This window comes from Syngnathus typhle, linkage group LG1 (genome assembly GCF_033458585.1).
Source record: "Syngnathus typhle isolate RoL2023-S1 ecotype Sweden linkage group LG1, RoL_Styp_1.0, whole genome shotgun sequence".
NCBI classification, from domain to species: Eukaryota; Metazoa; Chordata; class Actinopteri; order Syngnathiformes; family Syngnathidae; genus Syngnathus; species Syngnathus typhle.
The window spans coordinates 25,685,551-25,697,994 of record NC_083738.1 but is presented as its reverse complement, the minus strand read 5'-3'; the positions used below and the strand labels follow the sequence as shown (position 1 = coordinate 25,697,994).

The 12,444-nt window shown below is 52.6% G+C and overlaps 1 protein-coding gene across 9 annotated transcripts in view; it reads right to left on the bottom strand.

The window, feature by feature from the left end:
• kdm6ba (lysine (K)-specific demethylase 6B, a) overlaps positions 1 to 12,444 on the bottom strand; it is a 43,679-nt gene that overhangs the window by 1,199 nt on the left and 30,036 nt on the right. For 4 of the 9 annotated variants that reach the window (XM_061294356.1, XM_061294503.1, XM_061294410.1 and 1 more), the window contains 21 exons: positions 10,229 to 10,314; positions 8,650 to 8,746; positions 8,425 to 8,548; positions 8,216 to 8,311; positions 7,844 to 8,138; positions 7,674 to 7,751; positions 7,397 to 7,573; positions 7,170 to 7,334; positions 6,588 to 7,088; positions 3,278 to 6,279; positions 3,078 to 3,204; positions 2,882 to 2,987; positions 2,591 to 2,796; positions 2,402 to 2,520; positions 1,762 to 1,833; positions 1,539 to 1,687; positions 1,353 to 1,467; positions 1,083 to 1,270; positions 862 to 1,003; positions 629 to 755; positions 27 to 197 (listed from right to left, as the gene is read on the bottom strand). In XM_061294356.1, coding sequence (XP_061150340.1) covers positions 27 to 197; positions 629 to 755; positions 862 to 1,003; positions 1,083 to 1,270; positions 1,353 to 1,467; positions 1,539 to 1,687; positions 1,762 to 1,833; positions 2,402 to 2,520; positions 2,591 to 2,796; positions 2,882 to 2,987; positions 3,078 to 3,204; positions 3,278 to 6,279; positions 6,588 to 7,088; positions 7,170 to 7,334; positions 7,397 to 7,573; positions 7,674 to 7,751; positions 7,844 to 8,138; positions 8,216 to 8,311; positions 8,425 to 8,543 — 5,955 coding nt within the window. In that variant the 5' untranslated portion in view covers positions 8,544 to 8,548; positions 8,650 to 8,746; positions 10,229 to 10,314. Of the gene's footprint in view, positions 1 to 26; positions 198 to 628; positions 756 to 861; positions 1,004 to 1,082; positions 1,271 to 1,352; positions 1,468 to 1,538; positions 1,688 to 1,761; positions 1,834 to 2,401; positions 2,521 to 2,590; positions 2,797 to 2,881; positions 2,988 to 3,077; positions 3,205 to 3,277; positions 6,280 to 6,587; positions 7,089 to 7,169; positions 7,335 to 7,396; positions 7,574 to 7,673; positions 7,752 to 7,843; positions 8,139 to 8,215; positions 8,312 to 8,424; positions 8,549 to 8,649; positions 8,747 to 10,228; positions 10,315 to 12,444 lie in introns of those variants that run through there. The other 5 variants (XM_061294584.1, XM_061294671.1, XM_061294815.1 and 2 more) reach the window with 5 other exon arrangements.

Here is a 12,444-nt window from a genome sequence, read left to right as displayed (position 1 = left end):
GAGGCGGTGCGCGTGAGTCGGCGTACCAGGCTGAAGGAATCGTACGTGGCGGTGAGCTCCTCCATGGAGTACTGCTCCAGCACCACCACGTTGTTGAGGTTGGGGGTGCGCTCGCGGGCGCAGTCCTCACAGTGCACCACGTACGTCTTCCTGCTGCTGCTCTCGCTTGTCACAAACAGCAAATTGAACACTTCCACCTGGAATGGAAGCGAAAAGATGAGAAGAAAAATAATACGCCACATGATGGAATGAATGGGGGAGCTGGTCACTTTTGTAGTTTGCAGCGGTGGCCTCTAGAGGGCATAAACACAACAACCAGGCTACGCAGGACTATTTAAATATATAGAAAATGGTATTTTTATGTTTTATTTATTCATTCATTTATTTAATGATTAATTAATGAATTGATTGATTGATTTGTTTGTTCATGTATCCATCTATTTATTTATGTGTCGATTTATGTATTGGTTTATTCATTCACGTATTCATTTATTCAGTTAGTTGTTCGTTTACATTTATGTATTGGTTTATTTATTTATCTATCCATTCATATTAATTTACTTACGTGTATATTTATTTATTTATTTGAGCTAACAGAGGAGGAGGGTGTAACTTGGAGGGTACTCACGTCACACTCGTTGCAGTAGTAAGCCGGCTCGTCCTTGACGCGGCCCTGGTAGGAGATCTTCTTGCCTTGAGCCACCAGTTGGTCACGCAGGATTTGGATGTGCTTCATGGACTGCAGCAGACAATGTCTGACCATGGAGCACAATGGGAAGAGGAAAAGGCGTTGAGACTTTGCCTCCTTGGGTTTTTTTCCACTCGGTGCAGTCAACATTTAAATCCTGAAGTAATCCTCACCTGATCATCTTGTAGGTGTCCGGGTCGGTGATTTTGAGTGTGCGGGCCACGTTCCACGACACGTGAATCATGGGTACGATGGACTTGACCTTCTTGACTTCGTTCCACTCGAACCTTTCCAGGGCCAGCTGGTACTGGTAGGCTGCACAGAGAGCACAAAGCAGCCACCGCGCTGAGCAGGCCCGGTTTCACCTCCATCAGCTTGGCCGCGTTTCTCTTACCGTTCAGAGGTCCCACGTTCCAGGCAATGTTGTTGCACCAGCCCACGGCCTGAACCCAGTGAACGGTCCCGGCGTTGATCCACACCAAGTCGCCCGGCCTCTGGATGAAACGGTACACTGGGATGTTGGCGTTGTAGAGGTCCTCCAACACGGGCCACCAGGACCCCGTCAGGTAGTCCACCCCGTGCCTGCGGCAACCACGACCGAGACCGAATGACTATTTGGATTCCAATTCCGGAATTTGTTTGTGTCATCTTCTCGGCGACTCACTTCTCACAAAAGTCACTGATGGCCTGCCAGTAGTTCTCGTGCACGGAAAACCACTCGCAGTCTCCGGGGCCGATGTTGATGTTCACCGAGCAAAAGTTGTTGTTCTCTTGGTGGCCTGCGGCGACATCTTTGGTCGGCGAGGCGTTCCGTTTACGACACCGTCAAGATGGGCGAGCGAGGGCTCACCTGGCGTTCGGCTCCCCGGGACCTTCATGTAGAGCTGGACGGTGTTCATGCCCAGGATGGTGTGTCCAACATGGCTCAGCATGTTGCCGCTGGATGCCACGCGCATGAAGGCAGGCAGCTTTTGAAGCTCTTGCAGTTGCGGTTTCCATCTGAAAGGCCATTGTTGTTGTTTTCGTTGTCGTCGTCCGAGAGGAGGGAAGCTCCAGCAGCACGCAGAACTCACCTCTTGGGATCCGACAGGTCAATATTGGTGCCGAATTTAATGATCTTCCCCACTGGCTTCTGCTCGCCGCTGCTGTGGAGAAGAACGCCGTTAAGTATTGGGTGGACAGTGAGAAGGGGGGAGGGGAAAAACAAAACATTAACATTGTGATTTATTATTATTTTTGGGTTAAAGAGCCTCTTGGTGCATACTTTTTAGGAAACACACACACACAAAAAAGTTGGATTATATAGAAACGTTTTGGTCTTGTAATGCTAAAATGAAAGGGCAATTAATCCGTAATTTGATTTTAAAAATCCAATTAAACTAATTAAATTCTTATTATGCACTTCAATTACTGTTAAATTGTCAAACAAACCTTATTTTAAGCATTTCTACCGAACAAGCGCTGAGGAAACATAATTCAGTAAACCATAAAGTCAAAATCAAACAACGATATATAAATACATGAACTGCAATTTTTACATGTTAAACAATTGAAGAAGAAGAAGAAAAAAAAACTTTTGTTTTTAAACACGAGTTGTTTTTTTCCCCACTCATTCATCAATTTGAAAACTGGATTCTACTACACGGCAATGTCTACTTGACTTCTCTAAATTCTTCGACCCAGTTGCGCTTGGTCATGAAAAGCAAAACATACCCGCTAGTTTCTTTGGCGTTGCTGTTGTCCTTATTTGGGGTTTCCGAATTGCTGAGCGGCTTCTTGTCTTCTTCGTCATCGTCGCCGTCCTCCTCCTCTTCATCGCTCCCTTTCTCCTCCTAACACACGGCGTTGTGACATAGCGTCCAAGCGGCGGCTCCGTCGCCAGCCAAACCGGCGCCGCCTTACCTGCAGACTCTCCTGGAAGCTGGACGCCTGGTACTGCGCGTACTTAGCGATGGTGGTGTGCGAGCGGCTGCTCTCGCATGGCCACGTCTGACCCGTCCCGCTGGGGTCCCAGTTCTCATCCGCCGGCTGCTGCACCTGAGTCCGCACCTCCACCGCCTGCTCCGCGTTGGCCTCCACCAGAGACTTGGTGGAAAACAGACCCAAGTCTGTCAAACGAGACGAGGAGCGTTACGAGAAGCGCGGAGGGGGGGGGGGGGGGGGGGGGGTTAACCCGCACGAGTGCAAACTTACTGATCCGTAAAGATCCAGCCAGTCCTCGGATGACCGTGACGGGATTCTTTGGGTCTGTACAGAACTGCAGCAGCACGGGAGAGAAGGCGTCCCTCTTGCTCTCCAGCTACATGGAACCAGAAAAAGAATGAGTGGCTGCAATTTGCTAGAATTGTGTCATCAATCGTGTCGTCAAATGGCTGGGAAATGGTCTTACATAAATGCTAGGTGTGGGGGGGTTGAGTTTCTCTCTGGGAATGGGCTCCTCCGAGGTCATGATGGGCTTGACGGAGAAAGCCGGCAGCAAGAAAGACTCCCTGAACTTCCCCTTTACTCGGGCCCCCCTGAGAGAATAAAAGAGGGTTATTGAGGGTGTGGCGATTTTTGACACTTGTGGGTCCCATGTGGAGTACTGACTTGCAAGATCGGATGATTTCAGCGGCTGTGTTCTTGATGCTTATCTGCTCCAGGGGAATCCTCTTGTCCTCCACTTCGGAGGCGATGAAGGTCTCCCGGTCGCCGCTCTCCACTTTGATGAGTCGGATCTTCAGCTCCTTGGGGGGTCCGTCCGACAGAGCCTTCAGCTTTAGCAAGTCCGGCGACGAATCTTCGCTTTTCTTTGACCTCCACTCGGTGTGCTCGCCCTCGCCGGTGCCGGACGCGTCTTTGCGTTTCTTCTTCTCGGAGTCGTGGTGTCTGCAAGTTTTTCCCTCCTTGCTCTGGAGGTTGAGGTCGCAGAGGATTCGCCGGTCCTTCTTGTCCTTGTGGCTCTTGCCCTCCTTGTGCCGCCTGCGGCCGCTGCTGGAGGACGACGAAGACGAGGAGGAGGAGGAGGAGAAGACCGCCTCTTCCCTCTTGTCTCGGTGCTTCTTCCTCTCCTTTGTGTCTTCCTGCTTGTGGCTGTGGCCGTGTTTCCTCTTCTTCTCCCGCTCTCTGTCCTTGTGTCGCTCCTTCTCGCGGTGCTCCTTCGCTTTTTCCGGCTTGTGTCTGTCCTCCGTTTTGGTGTGACGCGCCAGTTTGTCCGACTGGCGAGAGAGCGTCACCTTGGCTCCGTCGGTCAGCTCTGCCAGCGACGACTCGGAGACGGTGGTCAGACGATGCTCCTCCTTGACGGCGCGGTAACGCGCTACGCCGGGCGTGATCTCCTTCTGGGCAACCCTTTCCACCGTGATGCTTTCATCAACGAGCTCCACCTTGACGTCTTCGAGCGGACTCGCCGGGGAGGACTTTGGAGGAGCTACGGCTGGACTGAAAGGAGCATTAGTGGAATCGGACGTGGGTGAGCCGCCGTGCTGCTGTCGGCAAATGTCGGGACCCAGCGAGAGCGACGAGGAATATTTGACGCCGAGCAGAGCCGACGGCGGGGGTCTCCCGAAAGGTCCGCCTCGGTACGCGTACTTCTGTCTCTCCAGGGCCGTGTTCATGGACTTGAACGTGCTGTTGACGCCTGTCTGGTGGAGGTGGGGTCTTTGAGGTGGCGGGGAGCACGACGGGGCCTCCTCTTCCTCGTCCTCCTCCTCCTCCTCGTCTTCATCGTCATCCGCCTCGCTTTTCTCCTGCTCGGGAAGACCGTAAAGTTTGGCCAGGTCGCTGTGGCGGTAGGTGCTGTTCCTGACTCCCAGTGTGCTTTGGAGAGATGTTTTCAGGTAATCCTCCTCCTCCTCCTCCTCCAGTTCCTCGTTGAGAGAAGACGTCCGGCTGCACGGGGAAGCCAGTGAGCCTTGGCGGCTGAGCACGGGCGGGCTGGCGTGGGGGTCAGCCCCAAAGTCTTCCTGATTTGGCTGACGCTTGAGCGCCGGGAGGAGGTCAGGAGCGCAGAGGTAAGCCTTGACGGGGCCGGGGGCGCTCGGCGCAAACGTACCCAGGAGACCCTCGGTGTACATCTCCTCCTCCTTTTTGATGGATTCGTCCAGCATGGCCATGATGTTGGCCAGGCCGTCGGGGAGCAGCGTGGACAACTCCGACGGCTCTTCCTCGAACGGAGAACTGTCCGAGCGCTGCTTCTCCCTAGGAAACGCCTGATAGAGTTTGGGGGGCTCTCGGAGCGCGGGCAGAGAGCCGGCTGGCTCGTTGGCCTGCGTGGCGGGGGGCTTGCCAGAGTGGAGCGGCTGCTGCTGGCTGATCCCTGAGGTACGGTTGTGTATGGTGGTGGGAGGGGGGCTGGCCCACATCTCGCGCTGCCTCTGCTTCTCGCGGGCGTAGTCCGTCTGCGGCGTGAGCGGAGGCGGTCGCAGCCTTTCCAGCGGAGCGCCGCTGACGGTCGGCTGGCCGGAGGAGCCGCCGCGGCTCAGCCACGGGTAGGGGGGCGAGGTCTGCGACGGGGCGGGGGCCGGGGGAGCGGACGAGGCGTCGCCACACAGAAGCCTCTCTAGACTCTCCATGGCCGTCTGCTCTTGAGGCTTTTTCACCATGGCTTCCTCCTCCTCCCTCCTCTTTTTCTCCTCCGCCTCCCTCCTTTCTCTGGCCATCCTCTGGCGCTCCTCCTCCTCTTCTCGCCTCTTCTTCTCCTCCGCTCGCCTCTCCCACTCTCTCCTCTTGCGCTCCCGCTCTTGCTTCTCCCATTCCCTCTTCTTCCTCTCCTCCTCCTGCAGCCTCTCCACTTCCCTCCTCTTCCTCTCTTGCTCCTGCAGCTCCCACTCCCTCCTCCGCCGATACTCCTCCTCCTTGCGTTTCTCCAGCTCTCTCTTCTTCCTCTCCTCCTCCCTCTTTTTCTCCTCCTCCTGCTGCTGCTTTTGCTTCATCTCCAAGTCTCTCTTGCGCCGCTCTCCGTCTTCTCTCTCTTTCCTCCTCCTCTCTTCAGCTTGCATGTGGCCCTCGAGCTCCGCGTCCAGTTTGTCCAGCGCCTCCACGATGGACTGGGGGTTCGAAGCGGGAACCGGATGGTTCTGCCGCTGGCAGTACGCCTGGGAGGACACCTGCCGGTGGCTGGAAGATGGGAAATACACGGGAGGTGAAATGGGAACAGCCTTGGAGGCTCTGCTCGTAATGACGCTGTCCCCCGTCCTGGGGGGCCCTGAGGAGAACAAAGACGTGGAACACGTCGGAACGTGCGTCGCCTGAGGGTAGAAGGAGGTCTTCCCACTGGAGGGTCCATTTTCTTGAAGTCTTCCTCGTACCTCGTGGTGAAACTGGCTGGCACTCAACTGAGGGCCGGGGGGACATCCTCGGGGACCTCCGATGGAGCTTTGGGGCGCCGGCTCGTTACTCCTCTGCCAGTTCCTGCCGGCGCCGTTCACCTGGCAACCGCCGTCTGAGACGCTGCTGTTACCATAGCCACCGACGCGGCAGGAGGAGCGATTGGCGGTGATGACAGGGGTGCGGGTCGAGCTGACGTGAGGTTGATGCTGACTGCCTGGGCCCTGATTGTGGCTCTGCTGGTGATGAGGTATCGGTCCTGGAGGTCTGGGGATGGCGGCGTCCTGGGGGACGACATCAACACGATCAAAATCACAATTTCAGCACATCCTTTGTTTCCGGATTTTGCGCTTCTGATGGTTTTCACCATTGAACATTTTGCGAGGGAGGCGCAAGCGCAAAATACGACTGCAGATCTTTGTCATAGGGGACATGACTCCTTTTTGTGATTGGCTCAAGGAAACGTCAGAATTTGGACAGGATGAAACAATAATATTTATCGACACAAAATCAGCCACTGCAATCCAAAATTTCAACCATTTTGCATTTGTAGGAACCGAGTCGATTCACCTTTGGTGTTACCACAACTTACCACGGGGTGGCTGCTGGACCTACTCTGGTACCTCCACACATCATAGAGCCCACTCTGCTGAGGTACTGAGGTGGTGCTGGTGGGAGGTGGTGGAGGCACACGTTGCCCCAGAACTGGGTGAGGCTGAAAGTGGCTGTAAGGCACACCGCCGCTGCCGCCGCCGCCGCCGCCGGCTGGGGGTTTTGCTGGTGAAGACTGAGCGTGCCGATGTTGATCCCTGTCCCCTCTGCTGGGGGCCGGCGCCCCAGTGAGATGGCCTCTGTGGCCGTGGGCCTCCGTGGTTTGACAGAGGGGAGCCGGTTTGGAAGAGGGGCTGCGATAGGAGGAGTGGGGGGACTGCTGGTTGACAGCCTGAGGTTGAAAGCAGTCTCGAGGAAGAGGAGGCACACAAGCCGGGTTGTAGCTCGGCGGCGAGTTGACGGGAGGTGACACGGTGGAAGGAGAGGAGGTGGCCGGGGGCGTCTTTTGGGGGTAGCCGCTTAGTGCTTGTTTGTGGGCCTCCTGAAAGAGAGAGAAGGCGAGATTCATATTTGGTGTCATGTTCAGATCAATGAGAGCAGCAATGGGCGCAAACGCTCTCACAATTCGGCCTTGGAACTCCAAAGATGCCTTGCGATCGCAGCTCGGAGGCTGCCAAGTACTGTTGTCCTTTTGAAGTGGGTTCCAGAAGGCCGGTTTGGGGTGATGGGGCTGAGATAGCAAAGCCTGGCCCGGTCCAGGGAAGCGCTGCTGGCCAGGATGCAAAACCTGCACAGGTGGAAATGTGAGTGTGAAAGAGCAAAGAGGCAAAATGTAAACTTCTGCCTTACCTGATCGGAACTTTTCTTCCTCTTGCTGGGGCTGGGCCAGTCTTCGCTGGACGAGCGGTTGGGCGGGTGCACGGACGACGAAGCGGCAGTGTGCTGGATGACAGAGTGTTCGCCGAGCGGAGGGCGCGGTCGCTTTAGCTGACTGGCAGGCATCTTGCCAGCGTGGCCCCTCTGCTGCTGAGAGGGGATTTCAAGTCGCACTTAAGCCAGCGTGTCGTGACGATTGCCGTTGCGGCTTTCGTGATGAAACATGATCGCAGCCAATTAGAGCGCTCACCTGATGCACCTGAGCCCACATGTCGTCTCCCGGCAGTGGCGGCCCCCGCGGGGCATGGTGCTCCTGAAGACCCCCAAACTTGACAAAAAAAGCAGCACGGGGGGAAAAAGAGAAATCATTTAACAACAGCGCACAAAGTTTGAATTCATCACGAGCAGACGGGCTAAAACCTTTAGCGGTTGGTTCGGCCTATTGGCAGGCGGATGCGGGGTAGGGGGCGGGCCGCCACTGCCAGTGTAGCCGCCATTGTGGAGGCGGAGCGAGTGCTCGGGGAGAGTCGCGCCTGGATGTCCTTGGGGAGGGTGGTGGGATTCGTACAGCTGGCCGAGTTGCTCCCATGCCCGGTGAGGAGGGGGAGGATGAAGATGATGAAGAGGATGATGAGGAAGCGGCCTCAGCTGCTCCCTCGGCAGACCCGGCAACATTGGCTGGGGGGGATCCAGCTTCTCCCCGCCTCGCAAGGGCCTGGGAAACAGAAAAAAAAATAAAAAATAGTCAACTACAGCTGCACTGCGGCGTCCATTTGTCACTTTTACTTTTACCCATTGTTGAAGAATTTATTGGCTTGGCTGAGTCCATGAATTGGACCAGGAGGTAGATGAGGAAGGAGCTGGTGTTGGCTCATTCCCGGCAAACACCTGATGGACGGAACAAAACACCACAGCTTCATCCCGTTCCAATTTGAACTTAACATTCTTGCGTGCGCCCGGTTAGAGAATCTGTCTGTGTTTATGTGGGCATGGCAACCCACCTGCCAGGTGGCTGCCATGCGCGGCCGCCCACGGGAGCCCAAGGTCCCCGGTTGAGTCCATCCAGAGAGAAGGAATCCCGTGTGCCACGCCCGCCAAACTGCTCCACTGCGTGATGCATTCAGCCTGCCGACAGGAACCGAGAGTCACCGAAAAAGCTCACAATATGGAAGTACACTATGAGCATATTTTTCTTCCTTGCAGAGATGGGAGGTGTTTGTACTCACCAGACTAGCTGTGTCCGTGAAGCCCTCCACTGCAGCACAGAGAGGGCCTCACTCCAGTGCTTGAAATCGCTCGACTGTCCTGTTTCTCTGTTTTCAGCTGTGACCGAAGAGTACATTTAAGTCAAATGTATTATTCATATCCAAAAGTCATGTCATCCTTGCAACCTTGGACAGAACTCTAATATATATTGCATGTATTGTCAACCAGTGGTCAGTGGCCCTCTAGTGGTCCGTGGCAGTATTGCATGTGGTCCGCGCAATTGGAACTGGAAAATAATTGTAACATTTTTAGAAATATTGATTAGACTTATTTTCCTGCCATTTTTATGAATCATTTACCCATCCAAATTATGTTAAATGTAGCTATACTTCCCGAAATAGACACACAGATGCAAATAAATAGCCTGTATAGGTCTATCCTCCTTTGGTGCAAAATAAAATAATGTTTTGCCAAAGCAGTGATCCCAGAGTTGCTTCTTGGTTATGATGGCGGTCCATTGGACAAAACCAGTTGAAGACCCCTGATATGATCATGGATGGAGGCCTTTGTGTGTGTTGTGCCTGCACTACATCAGATGGCCTGCTGGGGGCGTTAGCACAACAGTCAGAGGATTATTATCAGGGCCCAGATGGACATTGGGGGGAGGGGGGGGGGGGTTCACCTACGAGGACATACCCTGGTTACTGTAATCCTTCCAAAGGCCTTGTGATGATAAAAGGAAAAAAAGACTTGCTGTGCCAAGTGTGTGTTTAAGTGTGTGCGACGATGGAAGTGTTGCCAAGTGTGAGAAGTGGGCGACTGTGCGCATAAATTGTGTGCCTGTCGGATACATGGAGGTTTAATCTCATTACGACAGACATGATGGAAGAAGGGGGGGGGGGGGAGCAGTGACAGACGGTCTGAACGGGACGGAAGGACAGATTAAGGAGAAACGATGGAGATGGAAGGCGTGAAGTGTGGGAACATGGAGGACACCCACGCATCTTCACACAAGGGGGAAAATACTCCCTCCATCGCCTCCCTGCTGCTCTTGGAACAGCAAAGCACACAAAAGATGGATGCTGTCAACAACATACGGGGAGGGCTTCCAAAGTACTTCAAATCGGTGGGGGGGAATCAAAATTTGGGGGTTTTGGGGGGGAAAACTAATTTCCAAGGAGAAATTTCAATGATCCCAATATCAATTAAATACTGTGTAATTTATTGCGCTTGTTAAAAAAAGGACCTCGCATATTAAATCACAATTGCAATATTGAGCGTGGGAATTGAAATTAAAAAATTTAATAGTGCACGTACATTCAATTAATTTTTCCTGGCTGTGTATGGGCGCCTGTTTTTACCAGGGCTCCCAAATTCGCTTCACTCATACGCAATTCCGCCTCTCATGCACCCACACACTCTTCATTTCTATTTAAAGCGGTGGGTATTTCAGTCGCCGTGCACTTTTAGTTCGCCGGGACCGCCGCTGCCCGAGCTTATCTAGACATCTCCTGCCTAGTCCAACGCATGCGTGACAGACCAGATAGGCCGCTGACTTTTAACTGTAAAGTTCAGGCACGTGTGCACGACCTTGTTTACCTCCAGAGTAGCAGCAGGTTCCCGACTGACAATCGTGTAGCGCCTCAGCTTCGGCCGCCGGTCATCTCTCGGGTGCCTCCTAGATGCTGGAAGACATAGACACGACATAGACATCAATCGATGTAATGAACGCTTTGTTGAGTCACCGCTCAGAAACACGACACGGGTGAAACGGACTGCAGGCGTCGTTAGAAAGTGATGTTAGCAATAATAACAAAGCACACCGGAGTGTGTGTGAAAGTGATGACTCAGCGTGCACCCCCAAAACTGTTCCGAAATGTCACTTTGTAGCTAGGTGAGTGGGAATTTCTCAAGAGCTGATATGTCATGTTTCCAGTGTCGTCTACAGGCGAGCGAGTTTGCGTGTGTATAACAAACAAGTGGGTGGGGGGCGGGGCAAGTGAAAGGCCACGAAAAACACAAAGCGGCTTAAGGTGAACGTTTGACAGCCATCTGGTGGAATGTCCCCACCACCACGCTCATCATCATCATTAAGCTAATACATTGGTGCCTTGAGATGATTTAAGAAAAATAATAGCACTTGCATCAAGTTAGCAAAGGTTGTATGTAAGCTGCTGTAAAATTAGTCGCTCTTTGCGGAGGATAAAGAAAATATGCCTGTGAGAAGCGCAATTAGCTGATCAAATGAGTTACTTCATTTTTGTGTTCACTGCTTAAAAGGTGACACGGATGTCGTATATTAGCTCGGATATGGAATTTTCAATTATGTGTTAGCATTAAGCTAGCACCTAAGGCACCAGTGTACAACAGCGATTTAGCTCTGGGCTCAGTACGTTAACCAGTCCCACTTTAGCCTTCAAGCCCAACAGTCAGTCAAAACAAAGCAGATTGGAGCCGCTCCCGTCTCTTTCAGTTCTGTATTTTGGAGAATCACCTTGAACCAAACAGGACGATGAAAAAGCCCCAGAAAGGAGGGAATTTGTGGAAACAAAATCAGAAGACTCTTCTCGTTTAGTGTCACTTGCAAAGTGCTTAAATGTGGCTTTGGAGAACACACCAGAGGCGGACGGACGGCCATTTTGAATAATGTTAGTGACGTTTACACTGACGGAACTTCAAAAATAATTGCAGATTAAATCGCAATTCCAATATTGCGGGGAGGAGGACAAACATGCGATTAAGGCGCTTGGGTTATGCAGGTGTACCTAATAAAGTGGCCAGCCAGTGTCTGTACATGGAGATTAAAGAGAGGAAGTGAAGCTTTATGAGGGGAACAGGAAGTAGGCCTCCCGACTGGCGAATGAAGCGGAGACACGCAGGATTGCGACTTCCTCTCGGACACAAACTGCATGTGCGCTTTAAGGGCAACTGAGGTCACGTCACGTGAGCTTTGGCGTATACACACACTAAAAAGTACTTCCAACGTTGGCGGTGGACTGGCTTTGTGTGGAGCAATGACTCACAAAAGACTCTTTGGAAAAAAAAAAAAAAAAAAGAACACTGTGACGTCAAACCCCCCCCCCCATATAAAAAAAGAGGAAGTAAGCCTTGCTTCCTACTCTGGTAAGATTCTGGTGAAGGTGTGTCCATGTGTGAGACCGGCGATTACTCAACATTTCTGTACATCGTTTCAAGCAACACGTGCCAGACAAAAAGACAGTGACTCAACTCCCGGCCCGGAATGCTGACACACAAAGCGCAAGCGTAGGCGACTCACTCTCCATTTCCACAACGCTCATCATCAAAATCCCCGTCAACGTTTACTTTTCGTGGTGACTGAAACAAGCCCCGCCCCTTAATATGACCTCACAGCCTCTCTGACAAAACAGGACGTTTCATTGGCCGCAGAAGGGGAATGCTGTCATCACACCCACAGAGCGTGTTGACTTTGTTGAGGGAAGGTCCGCGGAAGATACCGGGTCTGTTTGGGTTGCTCTTCCGGGCCCAGTTTGGGTTGAAACGGCCACCTCTTATCCACATGAGCGACCACATGAAGCGGAAAGGACTTTGCCGCTGTTCCACCCGAGTGCGATGCTCCCTCTCATTTCACGTTAGGGGTTTGCTCAGACTTTCATATCAAACGCCACGTGTATCAACGTGTCTTTTTCTCAACTGGCCTATAAAGTCTCAAAGAAGTTTATTAGTTAAACTTTTACGGCACTCTATTTATTGCAAGAGATCATTAAACGAGAGAGAAATAGGCAGAGAAGAGCCGCTACTAATTTGAAGTGATAATTGTATTATATATGATGGAG